At 40.0% G+C, this 19,982-nt stretch overlaps 1 protein-coding gene across 3 annotated transcripts in view; it reads left to right on the top strand.

Annotated features, from left to right (window-relative positions):
- Positions 1-14,719, top strand: part of LOC130290847 (G-protein coupled receptor 12-like) — a 51,904-nt gene extending 37,185 nt beyond the window's left edge. The window contains exons 1-3 of one of the 3 annotated variants that reach the window (XM_056538977.1): positions 10,459-10,620; positions 10,755-10,960; positions 12,725-14,719. In XM_056538977.1, coding sequence (XP_056394952.1) covers positions 12,727-13,749 — 1,023 coding nt within the window. In that variant the 5' untranslated portion in view covers positions 10,459-10,620; positions 10,755-10,960; positions 12,725-12,726 and the 3' untranslated portion in view covers positions 13,750-14,719. Of the gene's footprint in view, positions 1-10,458; positions 10,621-10,754; positions 10,961-12,292; positions 12,407-12,724 lie in introns of those variants that run through there. The other 2 variants (XM_056538979.1, XM_056538980.1) reach the window with 2 other exon arrangements.
- The last annotated feature ends 5,263 nt before the right edge of the window (positions 14,720-19,982 follow it).

Below are 19,982 nucleotides of genomic sequence, written 5' to 3'. Positions count from 1 at the left end.
GTTTTCATTCATTTTTTTACCTGGTCCTGCACTTACACCCTTCATTCTCTGTTTATTTTAGCCCCACATGACACTACAGATTATTCCATATCTCCACACTGTCTCTTCTCTTGTATTTTATTGATCAGGCTTGCCTTATTTATCTATGCACCTTGTGGCATTATTTTCTTCTTGTGAATTTTGTTGTCCATATACAACTATTATTGGTACTGCCTCCCAAGAGAATATCTTAGATTAGATCATTGCACATTTTTTCTGGCTGTCACTGATCCTCATGTTTATTACTTTTATCATTATGTTTGTACAATAAAGCTTATGATTTTATCTCCATCTTCCTCGTTTGGTGCTACTTATTTATGGGAGATACTGTTTGTGGATTACTTGAATTTCATACCATGAGGCCTACTGTATTTTGAGAGACTGAATTGGAGTGAATAACATCCACAAGTTCCCTTTACCTAGGTGAGAACCTTAAGTTAGGTACCCCTTAAAGTGGTACTCCGGTGCAAATAAAAAAAAATAATTTAATCAACAGTTAAACAGATTTATAAATTACTTCTGTTGAGATGTCTAGAATGTCCTGCGACTTCCAAAGAGATGCTATTAGAATGCGAGCTGTTGTGAGAATATGGAATGCAATGGTTTTAACGTCCACAGGAAGGTCTTGCAGATGCAAAGAAAGCAGTGCCATGCTCTGGCCCCAAGGTATATGATCATCCAGAAATTTGTTAAGCAGGTGGAAAACCTCGCCCCAACACTTAGGGTTAGTTTGTGGATAGATTTTTGACAGGTGGTCAGGAGTATAGTACCACCTGTACCTGTACATTTGGAAAGTTGGAATGGTAAGGTATATATAGAAGACCATTAATCCTCCCATATCAGGATACCCAAATCCTTTTCCCAAGACATTTTAAACAGATAAGCGGTAGGTGTCAATAGTTGTAATGAATGACGGTAAGTGACTGAAATTCCCCCTTTCACTCGTACTCTGTTAGTGAAGTAGGAAGTGTACAATATGTCTACCCATCCTCTCCCCCCCCCCCCCGCTTGTGATGAAAGAAAGTGCCTAAGTTGGAGAAACTTGTAGAAGTTGTTCACCGGTACTGAATATTTAGATCTAATTGTATCAAAGGATAACAATATACCCTGGACACTAATGTCACCCAGACATAAAATGCCCTGTGCCTGCCAGTTAGAGAAGTTAACATGAGGTAAGAGGGAGTGAAGAATAGAGATGGTGGTAGAAGAGAAAGAGATAGGAGTTAGGAGGTGAGAAGAAATAGCAAGCAGCCATATATCGAGACTAGCGGATATAGTAGGGCTGAAGGTAGATATACGAGAGTTGAAGATAGCCACTTTCCACACTAAATGTTGTAGGGAGGGTGCTCCCACAATAGCCGCTTCCATGGGCAACCATATAGCGTCAGATTTTATCCTCCACCACTGTTTAAGACCTACCAGGTGTGCTGTCCTGTAATAGTTAAGAAGATACGGACATCCTAAGCCACCTAAGTTAGTTGGTAAGAACAAGATCCTAGCCGATATTCTCGCCCTTCCTCCCTGACAGATGAAACGCATGATTTGTGATTGAAGTCTTTTAATGGCCACCTCCGGAATCTTAACTGGTAAGTTGCAAAACATATATAGAATACTTAGTAAGAGAAACATCTTTACGACAGCTATGCGACCAAACCAGGAAAGTGAAAGATGAGAATATAGTTTAGTGTCGCGAGTAAGCTGGGAAGTTAGAGCAGATAGATTAGAGGAAACTAGTTTAGAAGGGGAAGGAGTAAGGTAGACACCCAAATATGTGAGTCCATCAGTGGTCCATTGGAGGGGATATAAATCCAAAATAGTGGCTTTGTCGCTTTGGTCTAAATGTAAGGGGAGAATAGTAGATTTAGAAGTCTTAAGTTTGTAGAAGCATGCAGCACTAAAGTGGGAAATAAGATGTAGAACATTAGCTAGGGATTGTACAGAAGTCAATGCAATCAGAACGTCATCGGTAAAAGCCCTATTTTGTGCTCTTCCCCTCCCACCACTACCCCCGTTATATTGGGATCACTCCAAAGGTGCTCCGCAAAGGGGGAGAGGGGACAACCTTGCCTCCTCCCATTAGTTATGGAAAAGGGTGACGATAAAGCACTGGAAGTGAAGACTTTAGCGGACAGGGAGGAATAAAGTGACATCAGAGCCATAATCACCAGGGGGCAGAAAAGCAAATTTAGAAAGGACTGCTCGTAAATATCCCCAGTGTACCCAGTCAAATGCCTTCTCTGCGTCCAGGGACAGGAGCAGAGAAGGCGTCCAGCCCCGGTGGGCAGCCGCGATGATGTAAAGGAAACGCTTAGTGCCGTCAGACGACTATCGTTCCTTAACGAATTCAACTTGATCAGCATGTATCAGTAATGGGAGAATTTCAGTGATGCGATTAGCCCACAATTTCGAGTATAATTTAAGGTCGGAGTTCAACAGGGAGATGGTACAGAAATTAGGGGGCTCCGTTGGTGATTTCCCCGGTTTAGGTAGGGTAACGACTACTGCCTCTAGCATTTCAGCTGTAATCTGGCCTGTGTGTGCAATCTCATAAAAAAGGTCCGTAAGGTGGGGGGGGGGGCTAAAAGTTCTGCATGGTGTTTATACAGCTCATTCACTATCCTATCAGGACCCAGGGATTTCGATCCCTTCAACGCTCTGATTGCACCAAGCACCTCTGAGGGGGAAAAGGGGAGAGAAAGGGATGCAATAGCCTCCAGGGAGAGAGACATGGGAAAGGAAATCGGAAATAGCAAGAGGAGTAGGCAGAGAGGAATAATCCGCATAAGAAAGGTTGTACAGTGTCTCATAATAAGTCTCCATAGCAATCGCAATAGCTTTTGGGTCAAAAGCTTTAGTTCCATCTGGAAGAGAGAGATAAGGTATGCGGCTTTTCGCCACTCTAACTTTAATCTGTCTAGCCACGATTTTCCCTGGTTTGATGGCATACCAATACGAAGTCATTTTCAAGCATCTAAGCGCAAGAACAAATTTTTGAAGGTCTAAGGCGTGTAACTCTGTAGCCTAGGCAGAAATTCGTACTTGAACATCAGGGGAATGCGAGACCTTGTTTTGTCTGTGTAGGGCAACGAGATCCATTTGTAGTGAAAGGCGTTTTTCCCTCACCTGTCTACCGTGGTGAGCAGACTGACCAATAATGATTCCATGTACAGTGGCTTATGCACACCATAACATTGTTTCGATAGTCACGGTTCCTATGTTTAAATTAAAAGAGGAAGAAATGTCATCATGTAGCTTGGGTTTATAGGTTGGGTGCTGAAGAACATATGGGCTAGCACACCACAAGCTGGACTTCAGATTGGGAGATCTCTCCTATATATGGATAGTAATGGGTGCGTGGTCTGACCAGGTGATAGTGTGTATTTGTGATTTAGAGATAAAAGGTAACAGGGACCTACTAGCCAAGAAAAAAATCAATTCTAATATATATGTTATGGGGGTGGGAGAAAAACGAAAAATCTCGTTCACTAGAATGTTGGATTCTCCAAATGTCATAGAGCTCCTGGTTAGAAATTGTTGTAAAAATAGGTGTAGGTTCTGGACAATGTGAAGGTGAGGTTGAATCCACAGAGGGCCACAAAGTAGAATTTAAGTCACCCACCACAATAAGGCAGCTTGCTGGAGTGAATCTCACTACCCTAGACAGGACGTGTTAAACGAATGCATGTTGCTTCCTGTTAGGAGCATAAACTATTACTACAGTTTACAGCAGAGTATTAAGAGAACAATTAACAATCAGAAACCTGCCACCGCAGTCTGCCTCAACCACAACATCAGAAATCGCAATAGAGTCCTTGATAGCCAATGCTACGCCCCTTTTTTTTTTTAGAAGCGTGAGCAAAGAAAATATGAGGGAAGTTTTTATGTCTCAGTCAGATAGAATCCAATTCCGACAGGTGTGTTTCCTGTAAACAGAAAATGTCCGCTCCCAGACGTTTGGCTTCAGCCCAGACTAGTGATCGTTTGTAGGGAGAATTTAGACCCCTAACAATAGAAGCAATTTGTATGACCATTGCTCGGTAGAGAAAAACAGGCGGCCTGACACACCAATTGCATACCAGTAAGTAATCTAGAGAGTGTGCAGAAAAATACATTAAAAAAACAGCAACAGGTAGGAGCATCAACAGGATGCCAAACAAAATATTAGAGCAACATAATTATCATCATGGTGACCCAGGAAGGAAGTCACCTACGGGGGGATACAGGAGAACAGAAACCCATACCATAACGTGTGCCTATACGGCAAAACAAAAGCTATACCCCTGAATAAACATACTTTCAACAGACTTTCTTTTGCCATACTGTACCACAGTCCAGTCAGCAGATATCTTACATGGAGGGTGGGTGGGGACCTCAGGTTCTGCAGACAATGGAGGGAAGAGATGCCATGTGGAATAAAGCGCCAGTAAATCCTACAGAGAAGCTGCAGTATGCTTGGATCCTTTGTAGGTTGCGATAATCTTGGTGGGGAATCCCCATTTGTAGGGAACTCTATGCGCCCTGAGTATGCTAGTGCTTTTAGAGAACTCCCATCGATGTGCCATTGTAGCCACAGAGAGATTAGCGAAGATGGACAGGTGCTGGAATCTTTCAGGTAAGGTAGTCAATTGGCGGGCAGCCAAAACAATCTTCTCCTTTATGTGGTAAAAATGCACTCGTATGATGGTATCCCACAGAGAAGAGGCTGGAACTGTTTTTGGTTTAGGAAGACGGTGCACTCGATCCAGCAAAAGGTCGTGCGTGGATGCAGAAGGTTAAAAGGCCGCAAAATAATCTGTCACAAAGTCCAGCATATCCTCAGTTTTAATCTCTTCAGATATTCCCCAGACCCGGAGGTTGTTTCTCCGAGAATGGTCCTCCACGTCAGCTAGAGATGTTGCAAATTGTTCGCCGGCGAACAGTTCCCAGCGAACTTAGCATGTTCGCCTTCGCATCACCAGGCGAACATAAGTGAAGTTCGATTCGCCCCCTATACTTTAACATTGCGGTAAACTTTGACCCTGTGAGTCAGAGTCAGCAGACACATTACAGCCAATCAGCAGCAGTCTCTCCCTTCCAGACCCTCCTACCTCCTGCACGGACACCATTTTACCTTCATTCGGCATGCTGCAGGCTTAGAAAGTGGAGGGACAGAGAAGCTGCTCCTGCTGTAATTGGGAAAGCGATAGCTAGGTTGCAGCTAGGTGGTGTATTCAGGGTGAACGTTACTCCTAAAGCACTAGTCTAACATCTGCTTTAAGGACAGCACCCAAAAAAGCCCTTTTTAGGGCTCAAATATCTGTCCGTGTGTCTTGCAACAGCTGGTTAAAAGGGGTACTCCGGTGTAAAACTTAATTTCCTTCAAGCAACTAACTACAGTATTAAAAGGGCTATAAGTTCAGTCAGTGTGTCTTGCAACTGCTGGAGGCACCCTTGTTGGGGACCTCTGCTTAAAAGGGGAGCTCCGCTGGCAACCTTTTTTGCTCATTTTCACACTAGTGCAAATCACATTTGGTGTGACAGTTGTTCAAATAAAAAATAAAAAAATATCTTTTTTTGACTGTGAAATAAAACCAGTGCTGCCTAAAGGGGGGCTCTAACTATGTGCTGCCTAATATGGGGGAATCTATGTGCTGCCTAAAGGGGGGATTTAAATAAGTGCTGCCTTAAGGGGGCTCTATGAGCTGCCTAAAGGGAGGCTCTAACTATGTGCTGCCTAATATGGGGGAATCTATGTGCTGCCTAAAGGGGGGATCTAACTATATGATGCCTAAAGGGGGGCTCTATGTGCTGCCTAAAGGGGGCTAAAGCACGTTATTCCAAAGAATTTAGGAATAATAGGTGATTTATGCCCTTTGGGGATTAAAACCAGACTCTGCATCAACTATGTAATTTTCTATGGGAGTTTTGCCATGGATCCCCCTCCAGCATGCCACAGGCCAGGTATTAGTCCCCTTGAAACAACTTTTAAATCACTATTGTGGCCAGAAAGAGTCCCTGTGGGTTTTAAAATTCGCCTGCCCATTGAAGTCAATGGCGGTTCGCCCGGTTCGCGAACATTTGCGGAAGTTTGCATTCGCAAACCGAAAATGTTATGTTTGCGACATCAATAATGTCAGCCAGGTTAGCTTTAAGAACTGCTATCTCATGCTCCATAGTGTTAACTGTATCTATCACAGTGTTGTGGGCTGAGGTTAACTCACCCATCTTGTTTTCAATGTGGGCAGTGCGGGTCCCGAGTGAATGTAGATCCTGCTGAATGCTGGACATTGCAGACCGTATCTCTTTTTGAATGGTGGAGGTGAGTTCCACCGCCACTGCCATTAGGACGGCTTCTGTAAGTGCAGGAGAAGGACCGGCCGGTGAAATACCTGTAATCAAGGCAGGCTGCTGAAATGCAGGAAATCAAGGGTCCACAGGAGAGAACCAGCAGAACATGGAGAGGATGCTAAGAAGTCGGAGACAGATGGAGCTCACAGACTATGTGTCCTTCGCCATGCACGTCCAAGCCACGCCCCTTCTATTTAAAAATCTTAATCCTTCCCGTACTTATCAGCTGTTGTATGCTCCATAGAAAGCTGTATATTTATTTTCTGTCTGACCACAGTGCTCTCTGCTGACACCTCTGTCCATGTCAGGAACTGTCCAAAGCAGGACAGTTCCTGACATGGACAGAGGTGTCAGCAGAGAGCACTGTGGTCAGACAGAAAATAATTATACAACTTTCTGTGAAGCATACAACAGCTGATAAGTACTGGAAGGATTAACATTTTTAAATAGAAGTAATTTACAAATATATGTAACTTTTTGGCACCAGTTGATTTAAAAAAAATGTTTTGTAATGTGTGTAAATTTTTTCTCAGCTTAGTTTTAGACCTAGTGGCCAGAATGAAAACTGCAGGATTTCAGGATTATTATAAAATATAGATGGCAAAATGATATATTTTTTTTCTAAAATTATGGACATACAAACCTGATTTAAACAATAGGCCATTTTTTATAACTTATAATGTATTTAATAAGGCATTGAATCAGATACAATAATATCATGCAGTACAAATGTCATTCATGCAAATATAATCACTGGAAAGGAAGGAGGCAATAAGAAAATAACACATGCCTGCATTATAGAGCTTTGAATTCAATCCATTTGACCCAAGCGATAGAGAACTGAGACAGGCGGCCTAGAGCCGAAGCAATAGAGTGCTCCATAGTTCACTTAAGGTGGGTAACATTAGTTAAAAGTTGAAAGTCAGGCGCCTCCGTGCTTTTCCATTTAATTGCAATGGCCATTGTAATGACAGTGACAGTAAAAAAGTGGACAATGACAGTAACAGCTGGTAGGGAAATGTCATCTAAGCCCAAATGTAAGAGTGGCATATCTGGACCCCATGGGATAGGATAGCCTAGTATATTGCAAAGGAAGTAGTGAACCTTACACCAAAAAGGCCCCACAGTCCCACCTCACATGGAGAAGCAATAGGTCATTTTCTGATGACCCATTCCCTTTAAGGTATGGATGTTCCTGTTGATGGTGATGTCTGGAGGTCTGGATCCTTTATCATTAAGAATAGGAAGAAAATAATTATTTTTATGGAAGCATGATTTATTTCCAGAATTTTAAGTTGTTAGCATTTTTTGTACCTAGATACTATATTAGATTCTAAAGTGAAATATAAAATACACTACATAAAAAGTGTTTTGGTTTGTGACTTTTTGCAGCTCTTCTTGGGTCAGTGGGTGTTTTTTAAACACAACACACTCTGTATAGGGCACTGGTTACATGAATAAATATGTTTGCCAAAATAAAAAATACTGACCCACATTTACTGTACCTCCTATGCCAGAATTTTGGCTCCACACGTGCCAAAATTGTGGTGAATTGATAAAGTTTGCACCAGAAAGAATAGTGAAATGCACTCAACACCTTTCATGGGCCATTTCTAAAGACTGCCTCAGTTTAAGCCACATTTACAAAGCCAAGTGGGCAATTTATAGCACATAAAATCTAATTGGTGTCAAAACTTTAAGACACATTTGACACCAGAGTTACATGCATGAAAATTTTAGCACATGTGCAAAAAGTACCAAAAATCAGGTGCAAGTGTAAAATTTGCTAAATTTATAACTGGACATGCTGCAGCAGAATCTTCAAAATGAAAACGTGCCCTTTTTTGCTTGTTTAAATGGGCATTGTCAAATCCTAAAACTTTTTATATGTTGTTACTGATGAAAAATGTGGAATATTTAATAAAGAAAATGGCTAATGAAAATACCACCACTAGGGGTCCCCATACCTACTGGGACACTAACCAGTCGTACATCAGCTTGTCCATGAGTCATTGACAAGAGAGGACTCATGGGCCAGGTTACATGAGAGGACACACCAATCCCCTCCCACCACCACAAGGTAGGGACACACACCCCTTCCCCTGAGAGTATTTCTAACACTGTGACCTACAGAAAAACTTTTTTTTCAAATAAATATAGGTGATAGATGCCTAAAAGTTAGATGTACATGGTCAGGATTAGGTACTGAGTAACATTTTGACAGGCACACTTAGAACTGCACCAACTTGTTGAAAGTGTAACAGCACATATTTTCAAAAAAGTTTTTGAATATGTTTCCCAGTCTGTCTAAAACTACGCTAGTGCACAGAAAGTTGTAGTAAATTCTCCCCATTGTGTTAGGGCTCATGCACACTATGGGTGTTCCATCTTGCAGCAAAGTCCCATTGACCTCAAGCACACAATATATGTAACAGAACTTCCGATACGAATCCAGATTTCGACAAAAGAATGAATATGCTAATACTTTTGTCGGAATCCACCCAGAAAAGCCTATTAGTCAATGGAACTTTGAATTTCAGGGGTTAATTTCCACAGCAAATTCTGTGCAAAAATGAATTCAGCAAGGGAATTCCATAAAAAATCTCCAAAGGGGCTTTTATAAGGCCATGTATGACAATTACATTGTGGTGGTGGTGATCTAGTAAGGCATCATCTGTAATAAAATGGAGTTGTATGAACATGGGAATATTATGTATATTACATTTTCAGATACAATGAATATAAATACATTGTTGCTTTCATTGTAAAAAAAAAATAGATATGACCCTTCCTAACAAACTGCTCCACATGTAAGGAGCTTGTAAACCGTGAACCAGAACTGGTGCACTGCGTCAAGATAGATGAGTGGCGGCCTGATCCATAGACCTCATTAGCTAGTACAGAGTACCCAGTGTTGTCCACGACACCAGCTTCCCCGTCTACTGACGGGATTAACCACTAAACCTCAGGTTTTATATAACGTCTATCCCTTATACAGAGTATTGCTATGGATGTGCGTTGATGAATTAACCCTTTAAAATACATCCAACAGCACTCCCTGAAACGTCTCAGGTTTCTAGGATTCTCCCATCTTAAGCTGTTTTAATGCATATATTTTATTGGAATACCGTCAGTCCTTTATTTGGCTGATGTTGTGCTAAATATACTACTAGTTCAATGACCTTAAGCGGATTAAAGCACATTATTGTAAACTCTGCATGTCTTTTGGTGTTTGGTATTTAACATAGGCATGAAATGGACAGACCTGAGGGTCAGGGATTCCTCATTCTTATTATTTCTATGGAAACTGTTGTCAAAGAAGAAAATGTATTGTCTGCAAGATATAAAAAAAATGTACTCTGCAGCAAAATAAAGGACAAAAGATTGTTTAATGACGCAGGAAAGGTTGTTGCTTTAACCCTGTCACTGACAAGCTGCCTCACAATAGATGTCTCGGCTGCCCGCGTCTAGGGGGTTAGGGTTAATGAACAGCTCAATCCTTCCTGCACCGATGACATCATTAACATCTGGGCAGGACGTCACTGAAAAGGGGTAAGGCATGAGGCACACGGTGCAACCAATCCCTGACAGCAGCTGCCATTTTCTCACAAATACTAGTGGATAAAGGTAGACTGTATGCTCTGTCGGGTGCAAACTGGAAAGGAAAGAGTTAAATGGACATTCTAATGCGGAGTCCACCCTGTGTAAATGATGTCATAGTCTGCGGAACTGTACGCTTTTAACTCTATCATTCCCAGGGATGTTTAAAGGGATGATTAACGTGCACAGTAATGATAAAGTAATCCTACTAATTATTATTATTATTATTATTTTGCACATCTGCACTGTTAAATCATGCAGTATGTGAGGAAAATGCATTGCATGTTATTGTAGTTTTTCTTTGATGTTTTCTACCTTGTCTCTTTTGATAATATGAAAAAAATGACAAAACTTGAATAAATAAACAGTTATATAAAAAAAAAAAAAAAGAAAAGAAAAATACTATTTATAGAATATATCTGTGTATGTGTGAGAGACAAATGTAATATTTCTATATTTTATAGGAACAACTAAATACAGGACTGCATGACCTGGATGTAGGCAGTGTAGATTTTGCAGACAGACCCATATTGGGGTTTCCTGTGTTATTTTGCTTTTATACCAATCATTTATAATGAGAGCGGTGGAGACAGTGTGAATCCCCAGAGAATGGAGAGCAAATGCTGCACGTTTGTAGGAGCTGACCCAATGGAGGTGTGTCCCTATACTGGGAGAAATCTTATGAATGAAATTCCAGAGGTGTGGTGTGTGTGCCCCTGTGTGTGTGTGAGTGTGTGTGTGAGTGTGTGCTTATTATTATTCTGCTCACAGCCCCTTCTGATTCACAGACTTGGGAGCTGATCATGAATATAAGCGAACACTTTGACGTCAGAGCTGAGATTTCTCAGCAGACCCAATGGGGCAAGAATATTAAGTGCAAGTCAAAGCCACTGCTATCTGGGAGCAGTATTAGCAATGTTAACCAAGGATTGAGCCTTAACAAGCACTGCAAGGACTAGCACAAAGGGACAGAGCTGGAGATCACAGAACGAAGGTAGGAAGACTTCTTGTCTACAAGAGTATGTGTGTATATGTCCCTGCTAGAACTGGCATCTTATAGGAGCTTCTATCTGTATATGTATCAATCTATCCATCTATCCATCTATCTATCCATCCATCTATCATCTATCTATCTCTTAGTTTTTTAAGTCTGTTGGTTACTTGCATGATGTCTGCAACTGAAAAACAGTTAAGATAATACTATATTATTATACAATAATAAATATGTTTGACTATATTGAGCAGGTAAGATGCTTTTCACCCAAATACTGTACATGTGCCTCACACACAATTGTGGATATGTATAACTACTTCTATCTCCGTAGCCTTCTGTCTATTTATAGAGCAATTTCTCTATCACTTATTCATGTATTAGTCTATTATCTATCTAGCTAATATTTGATATTTTTTTCTAATATATATATATATATATATTCCCCCAGCATGTTTATTAATAAATGCATATATAGCTGCAATTAAAAATAGAATTATTAATTTATTAATACCGATAAATTTACCTATATGGTTTCATATCCTATTGTAGGTATTGATAAATATAGTCTATATGCCCTACTATCCATACTGGCTGACACAGCCTATGACGTGGGTAGCCCTTGCTTTAGGAGTATAATATTCAGGAAGGCTGTGCATGCTGTCAGCTGTAAGTACATTGATCTTGCACTTTGTGAGCTGCAGTACAGGCCTCTCTGGGGCTGCTGGGTCACTTGATAGAGACATCTCACATGCAGTGAAAAGTCTATTGTGCACTGGGATCACTAATCTGGTGCAAGGAAGGAAAGAATGATCAATAATAATTAGATATTGGATTTGCGTGTGCAGGTGGCATGAAATTTATGCTGCGGTAACACTGCATGTCTCATGTGGGTAAGAAGAAATGGCCTGAAGCTAATGTCAGGAGCATCTTGAAAGTGCAGGGATATCCTGCATTATAATATCCTGCAGATACAACATGCTAATGATCTGTCTCCAGTGAATAGGGATCTGTGTGTTATAGCCTTACCTTGGTGAAATCCTTTGTGATCTGTTTAATCCAGTGGAAAAATAGATAGTATCCATTGTTAGTCCTGGGTAAACACATATATATCCAGAGATGTGCTATTTCAGCAGGGAAGGTTGTAGTGTAGCGTATCGTGGGATCTATTGTTATTACGATAATATATCCTATCATTTTCAGTGTTCGCGAGCAGCCGAAGCAAAAGCATAAACTGTGTAATCATCTCTGTAGGAACAGTCATACACATGCTTAAGGAATAGGCTGCTTCTCACAGCTCACCTTGGCTGATGAGGAAGGAGACTGCATGAACAAGGGCATGAGAACCTACTGAAGAAAAGACAATTTATAGCCCATTCACTGGCAGAGTCTGCTGTGTGACTGACATGCATGGCTAGATATCCTGCATGTGAAAGAATAAAATAAAAGGTACAAAGCCATGTGTGCACAGAGTGATATTAACTGCTTTGGTATCAGAGTGTCTTAGAATTCAGATCTTACAATGGAATGTCTTAGTATGTATTATCTATGATAGTATTGTAATAGGTTTCTAACTGATGCTTGAGGCTTTGTTATCCCCGTAGTACAACATTTGCATGTTATTCAGTCATTAGCATACAAAGCCATGTATTGGAATGCATCAACATGACATTGAGGTTTTCAACTCTGTGTTTCTTCATTCTGTTTCTATTTTATCATCATCTTTACATTTTTCTTCTGTCTCTTTACATTTCCTTTGATATGCAGCAATGCTTCACCAGCCTGCATCCGCAACGATGGAACACCTCCTGTATCTCCACAACTCTTCCTCCAGCAGGATGTCTCACCACTTCTATGACCCATGGGATACCAATACCTCTACCGTCACCACGTCTGATCTCTCCCCAGATGATTCTGTCAACCCTTGGGACATTATCCTTTGTGTAACAGGGACAATCATGGCGTGTGAGAATGCAATAGTGATAGCGATACTCTTCTATACGCCTTCCCTTCGTGCCCCCATGTTTATACTCATCGGCAGCCTGGCGCTGGCTGATCTTCTGGCTGGTGTAGGACTCATTGTGAATTTTATCATTATCTATGTATTTAATAATGAAATGGCAGTGCTTAGTTCTGCTGGGCTGCTCTTAGCCTCTTTCTCTGCCTCTGTCTTTAGTCTTTTAGCTATCACAGTGGACAGGTACTTGTCTCTCTACAATGCCCTGACATATCACACAGAAAGAACTCTTACTTTCACTTATGTGATGGTACTCCTCTTATGGGCTCTTTGCATCTGTATTGGCTTATTACCCATCATGGGGTGGAACTGTGTCAGGGAACAGACCTCCTGCAGTGTCTTGAGACCAGTGACCAAAAACAATGCAGCTGTACTAGCGGTGTCCTTCCTCCTGCTCTTTGCCTTGATGATGCAGCTGTACCTACAGATTTGCAGAATTGCGTTCCGCCATGCCCAGCAGATTGCAGTTCAGCACCAATTTATGGCCACATCTCATGCCTCCAGCACAAGGAAGGGGGTATCAACCTTATCTCTCATACTGGGCACTTTTGCACTATGCTGGATTCCCTTCGTTGTGTACTCCTTAGTTGCTGACTCCAGTTACCCTATGATATACACCTACTCGCTGGTCCTGCCAGCTGCCTGTAATTCTGTCATAAACCCCATCATTTATGCTTTCAGAAATCCAGACATCCAGAAGTCATTATGGCTTGCTTGCTGCGGTTGTATGCCACCCAGTTTCTTATCTGGACCTAGAACTTCCAGTGATGTATAGGGACTTGAAGTGATATATTTGATAACAAACTGTGCCAAACTGGGGAAGAAGATAAAAAGATGTCAAATGGTACTTTATTTTTTCTTCAGTTGATATTTAATGTTTTGCTTTAACACATGCAAGGAAGCACTTAGTATGTTCTGTTCCAACAGGTTCATCAGCTGCCACTGTTGACTTTGTAGATAGCTTGGCATTCCCTTCTTGTTTACAGCTTATTATTGTATACAGCATCCATACCACCATCTCAGCTGAGTAGTCTGGATCTAAAACATACCTATTAAATTGTCACCTCTATAGGCCGCATTGACAGTTTGTGGTTCACTGAAACTCTTCATAGTGAACAGAGAGCATTAAAACACTCCTTTTTATCACTTTTATGGTAGCTCCACACACAGAGTATTTCAGAAAAACACTACGATTTTTGGGGTTTTTATAATTCTTTTTTGCCCAAAAACAATGAATGTTATATGATAGTTTATATACAATGTTAACTGCACTACAAACATTGCATTTTTCTGGATCTGTGTAAGGCTGGGTTCACATATGTCCGGCATCCAGCAGTTTCCCTAATGCTAGAACTGATCCCATTCTTTTGATCACAATCATCCAGAGTCTCAATTTTGACACTGGATGGTTGGACACATCGGACGGCATCCGACCGGGGAACGCAGCTTGCTTGCGTCCAGAAACAATGGATGCCAGATGCTATACAACTGATGATAACTGATGCACATTGTCATCAGTTATTGCATCAGTTGCATCAAGATCTAGGCTGAGTTCACCTATTCCTGATGCTGGACATATATGAACCAAGCCTAAGATATTATTCATTTAGATGTCCTATATAGCTCTTGAAAAATACTCGGAAAAGTGCATGTTACAAATGCATTGAAACCATTAATAAATAAACTTGCAAATAATGTAATGAAAAACCATTAAAAGTCAATGCATTTTTTACAAGAAAAAAAAACATTACTATTTTAAAAAGAAATTGTTTGTGAAGGAGGCCTTACTGTCCTGACTATTCAGTTTGAAATGAACTATGGAAAGTATAATTTTTTTTGTCAAATTTTTTTTGGCTGTTCAAGCAGAAGGATGTCTACTAAGTTGCAGTGCCATCCCAGCCAATCCGGTATTCTGGAAGTCATAGTTCTAAGTAAACCTCTAAGAGCACATTTCCAAGACCTGATATATCAGTGCATACTATATTTCTGACATGTTGTGCATATACTGCTACAAGGATTGGTTTGGTTGCAATGGCAACATCACATCAGTGTTATAAGATTGAATACAATATAGTGAAATTGTTCTTCACATAATTGAAATGGGTAATGGTCATGTAAATGCAGGCTGTTAATGCATTAGTAATACTGAGTCCATATCCATAAAATACAGTATTAATATGTGTATTATTATTTGCATTAGTTAGTTCCTCTAATGACAGCAGTGCTCACTCTCCATACCACTCTTCAATGCTACTGGGTATAAACACAGATCGAAATGCTTAGCAGTATGAAGTGTGAGCACTGTGCTTTCTGTAAGTAACAATCATATTTAATATGGTACAAACACAATAAAAAGGTACTGCTCTTACACAAAGATGTAAAGGGAATCTGTCAGCTGCAAGTCACATTCCAAACTGCTAACACTGTTAGACAGCTGATAGGCCAAGCAGACACGTGGTACCTTTATATGTCTGTCTGTGATTCTATAACATAGGAAAATGCTTTTTAACTCTGGTGTAAAGAATCAAAGAATTGTTCCAAAGCCCCCGAAATGCTGAAGACTGGAATGTCTCCTGCTCCCTCTCCTGTCCCTGTTTAATTGACAGTCAGCTGGAAGTTAAGCCTTGTTCTCAAATCTCCCCCCTGTGCACAATTTGTATGCACAGTGTAGGAACGAGATGAGGAGGCTGAGCTGTGACAGGACTAAGAGGGGGAGCGAGGGGGCTTTCCAGCCCCTAGCACTTCAGGGGCTTGGGAAGACCACTTTGACTCTTTGCACCAGATAATAAAAACTTTTATCTACATTATGGAAGCACTGAAGAAACAATGTAAACTTGGCCTATGAGTTACTGTATCTAACAGTGTCGGCAGTTTGGAATGTGAATTGCAGCTGACAGATTCCTTTTACGTGGACTAAAGAATTGTGGTGATCAAATTTGAAAAGCAGAATCTGTCTTGTTTTCCCGCTGGCATCCCCTTTAGTGTGCCTGTAACATAGTTGCTAAATTTTAAAATGTATATCTTTTCATCTATACTGCTGATACACCTGTGTAACTAAGGCTAAGTTCACACCATGTTTGTGGGTGAATGTGAAGCACAACCAGCAGGAAAATGTTCTGTCCTGTGCATTTAATGTACCCATAGACTTGCTTTTGAAAGACATACATTTGGCCAGCTGGTATATCGTAATTGTATTTTTTACAGGGATCATTGATAGCCCAAACATGTAGTGATCCTAGCCAAAGAATGTCAGGTGTATTGCCTTATGTTGACCCATGCAGAGCATCATTATTGGGACTGTTCCAATTTAAGAAGATTTAGCAACTATGGGGCATGCTCCAGCACCATTAGGGTATGTTTACATGGGCAGATACAGTGCGAATTTTCCACAGGTGTATTCTACAGAGTATTACAGTGGTAGTAAGCTGCATATTTTTTGCATTTTTTCCCTGTTGACTTCAACAGGGAAGCCAAAACCTGCAATAAATCTGCAATTGAATGTAATGTTGCAGACTTTGCTGGGGATTACTTGTGGATTTTTAATGCACTGACTTATTTTCTTTTCAGATAATGCCCCAAAATCCTCATACTGCAACAAAATCTGCATGATTGGGTAGGAACTGTTGCTGGAGATTTACCTGCAGATATGCTGGGTCTGTTCTGCCTACAAATCCAGACAGAAAATTCACAGCATTTCCCTCCCATGTAACCGTACCATTTTTTTTAGTTTATTTAAAGAAGAAATGGTGTTACAAATCGGAAGTGAACATCTAGCCTATTACATGGTTCATTCAGTAGACAGAAAGCATTGCTCCTCCAATCCTTACTGCTATTGGTTACCAATGAGGCTATAACTTCCATCAAAACTGAATAAATAAAAACTGTGAGTTAGTTTTTTTATGATAATAAGACAACAGCTAATGGTTTATCCTTTTAGAGCTTAACAGAACTTTGGCTGCAAGAAACGATTTTTAATGTCAAAGAAAAACAATAGGTGCTCTCTATAGGAACCAAAAACGTTTTTATATTTTAACCATTATTTCATGACAACTTTTATTTAACGGTGATGGAGGAAGTTGCAAAATATAATATTATAATAATATTTGGTTAGTTTTCCTGTTCGAACCTGCAAAATAAATGTTATTCTTGCTTATGGCTGGTTAGCTGTGGAAAAAGTTAGAGACTGATTTAATGCACAGTCTATGTTATCAGAAAGAACTGGGCCTTTGATAGCAAATGTTGAATTTCAGTTAATTATGTTGTTTTTAATGACTGTCACTGAGTGTTACAACAAGCCATTCATAGGTCCATATGGACAAGATCAGCATGGTTCGGGTGCACGGATTCACCTTTCAGGCTGTTCTACAGGTCAATAGACATTGATTTAAAATAACATTTCTTGCTCCAGCACTTTAGAAATTTAAATGAATTTTAGTTATTTCTTGCATTAGTTAAAAATAACAAAAACTAAAAAAAAACATGGTGTTTTTTAAACTGACACAATAAATTGTTTTATTTTGCTATCCAAAGTGCTGAAGCAAGAAAATGTTTTATTGGGAAATTTACATCATTTTCATGCTACCTGAACCATAAGTTATTAGGGTGGTCCACAGTGTCTCTGCCTGTCCTACTGTCCTTGATTTTTAGATCACTTCCTATACCTAAACATGGAGAGATCCATCAATCAACGCTGGTGGGGTGGGGAGTGGCTGCCAGTAACCCCCCAATTGACTTGTGATTCAGGCAGCATTAAAGTAAGGACAGGTTTCCGTTAATGGGATGCACTGCCAAAATGTTCAGTTTGCATCAAAACCCAAAGCTGTGTTTGCCAGATATGACAGAGCCAAGCTTGTTTGTTGACTTATATGTGGTATTGTATAGCTTAATTGACTGCATCATCTTTACTTATACAATCAATGCTGCCCCTAAGACTTTTATGGTTTACCAGTCAATCATAAAAGTAGTATTGGAGTGTTGGTTAAGCAGCCTCCCTACTAACATTGAAGCTTGCGTTTTTTTGTGTTAAAACTAGGAGTGGATTAAAATCAGAGAGAAGTGGAATAATTATAAAATAAATTGAAAGCGTTCTAAACATCTTAAATATTACACTGCTAACTTTCCTTTTTAACATACAAAAGTTTTAATGCATATCTAACCTAGAGCACATCACTAATAAATGCCCAGAATCTCTCAGAACTTTTAGGCTGTTGGAAACCAAGACTGTCTGGTTTTGGACATAGCAACCAATCCCAGCACAGCTATGCTATGGGCAAACCAGATAGTTGTGGCTTCAGTCAGATTGCTAAATTTGGGCCATTGTTTTTGTGCGGTTTCTTCGCATTTATTTACTTTATTTTTTTTTAAATGCAGCAAAATTTTAAAAAAGAAAACCAAACTGTGTTGCACTAATTAAAAATATTGCACTGTAACACTGAAAGGAGCCTCTTCACATTTTTATAGGAGTTTTCTGGATATATATATATATATATATATATATATATATATATATATATATGAAAATAGAGAATCTAGCCAAGTTATCCTGCACAGAAGAAGCAATTACTTAGCTCTCCATACTCTCCCATTCACTAATGATGTCTCCTACATAGCACTGCAAAACATCAAGGGTTGTTCTTAGAGGAGATAAGATCCTTTCAGACTGGTTCCTGCTGCCTAGTGGAGACTACAGTAGTAGTATAAGAGCAGTCGTATTTAATACGCAGCTGGTGAATATGCTTTTATTATCCAAATGCAAACAGACTGAAAACAGATCCAAAATTCTGACAATAGTAAAGAAAACATAACCGCGCTAATGTGGATGCTTTGCATCTAGTGCCAAAGACACCAGGCAAATTGACTGTGCCCTTTGACCAGCACTGCTGCTGTGTACATTCTGAAGAACTGAGTGCAAGCCTGGCATCCTCTGCAGCACCATATTATTTGTATATACACTGATATGATGTAAAGTGCCACTGACCGGGGTAAAATGTTGTCATGAAACATGGTTCTTGTTCTGTTTTAGAGATGCACATTCCTAAATCTGCACAGCAATATCCAAGAGCACAGCAGGATAAATAATTTATTCCAAGAACAATTCAGAATCACAGCAGAAAAGGCTTGTTTTAGTATCTGAATAAAAAAAAAGACAATGCAAGGTTCTTCTATATCCATAGTTTGCTTTCTACAGCACACAACTCATGGTACTTAAGGGGTCAAAACAGCTGTTGGACTGTAACATGTCATCATGATTTTTGTTATTAATGGATAACCGTTTGTCTTTTGTTCCTAAAATGCTCTGTGATAAGATAAGAAACAGGTCGTTTGCTTTAATGTAATATGCAAGTCTTGCTGTGAATGGACATTTTTTAACACATGAATTTGTCAATAGTTATGTAATTTATTTCTTACTTTTTGGCTGCTTTTCCATGTAGGCCTTATATCAATCAACTGTTCAGTGGGTATTTTGTAGGTTCTCTGTCACTTCTGACATTAAAGGGGTTGTTCGGGAAGTAGAAAAGGTATTTCCCTTTTTCACTTCCCAGCATTCACTCCCACCCTCCGCTTCTCTTGATAGCATAACTTTCAAGATGAGAAGAAGTGGGTATAACAATGTGATCACCAATAGCTGCATGATGTGGCCAACGATATAATGGTACCCTCTCTGAGACAAGGGAAGGGTGCAAATGGAGTGCTGGGGAGCAGGAAAAAGTAATGCTTTACTGGATGCACAAACTCTTACTGTATGCACAAGGTATAATGCGCATTACATTATAATAATCAAAACTATCCATAAGCAAAAAACTCCCTTTTGCCCATAGTAACCAATCCCAGCTCTGTCGTCATTTTACCAGAGCAATATCAGAAATGTAAGCCGAGCCTTGACTGGTTGCTATGGGCAACAAAGACAGTTTTTCTTTTAGACAGTTTTGATTATCTCCAATATGTTATGTATTTCTTCTTGCAGCCTATTTTAGTGTATTTCTGCAGGCTATAGTGATTCAGGTTGCT

This window comes from Hyla sarda, chromosome 9 (assembly GCF_029499605.1).
Source record: "Hyla sarda isolate aHylSar1 chromosome 9, aHylSar1.hap1, whole genome shotgun sequence".
Taxonomy (NCBI): Eukaryota; Metazoa; Chordata; class Amphibia; order Anura; family Hylidae; genus Hyla; species Hyla sarda.
This window is presented reverse-complemented; position numbering and strand designations above follow the sequence as displayed.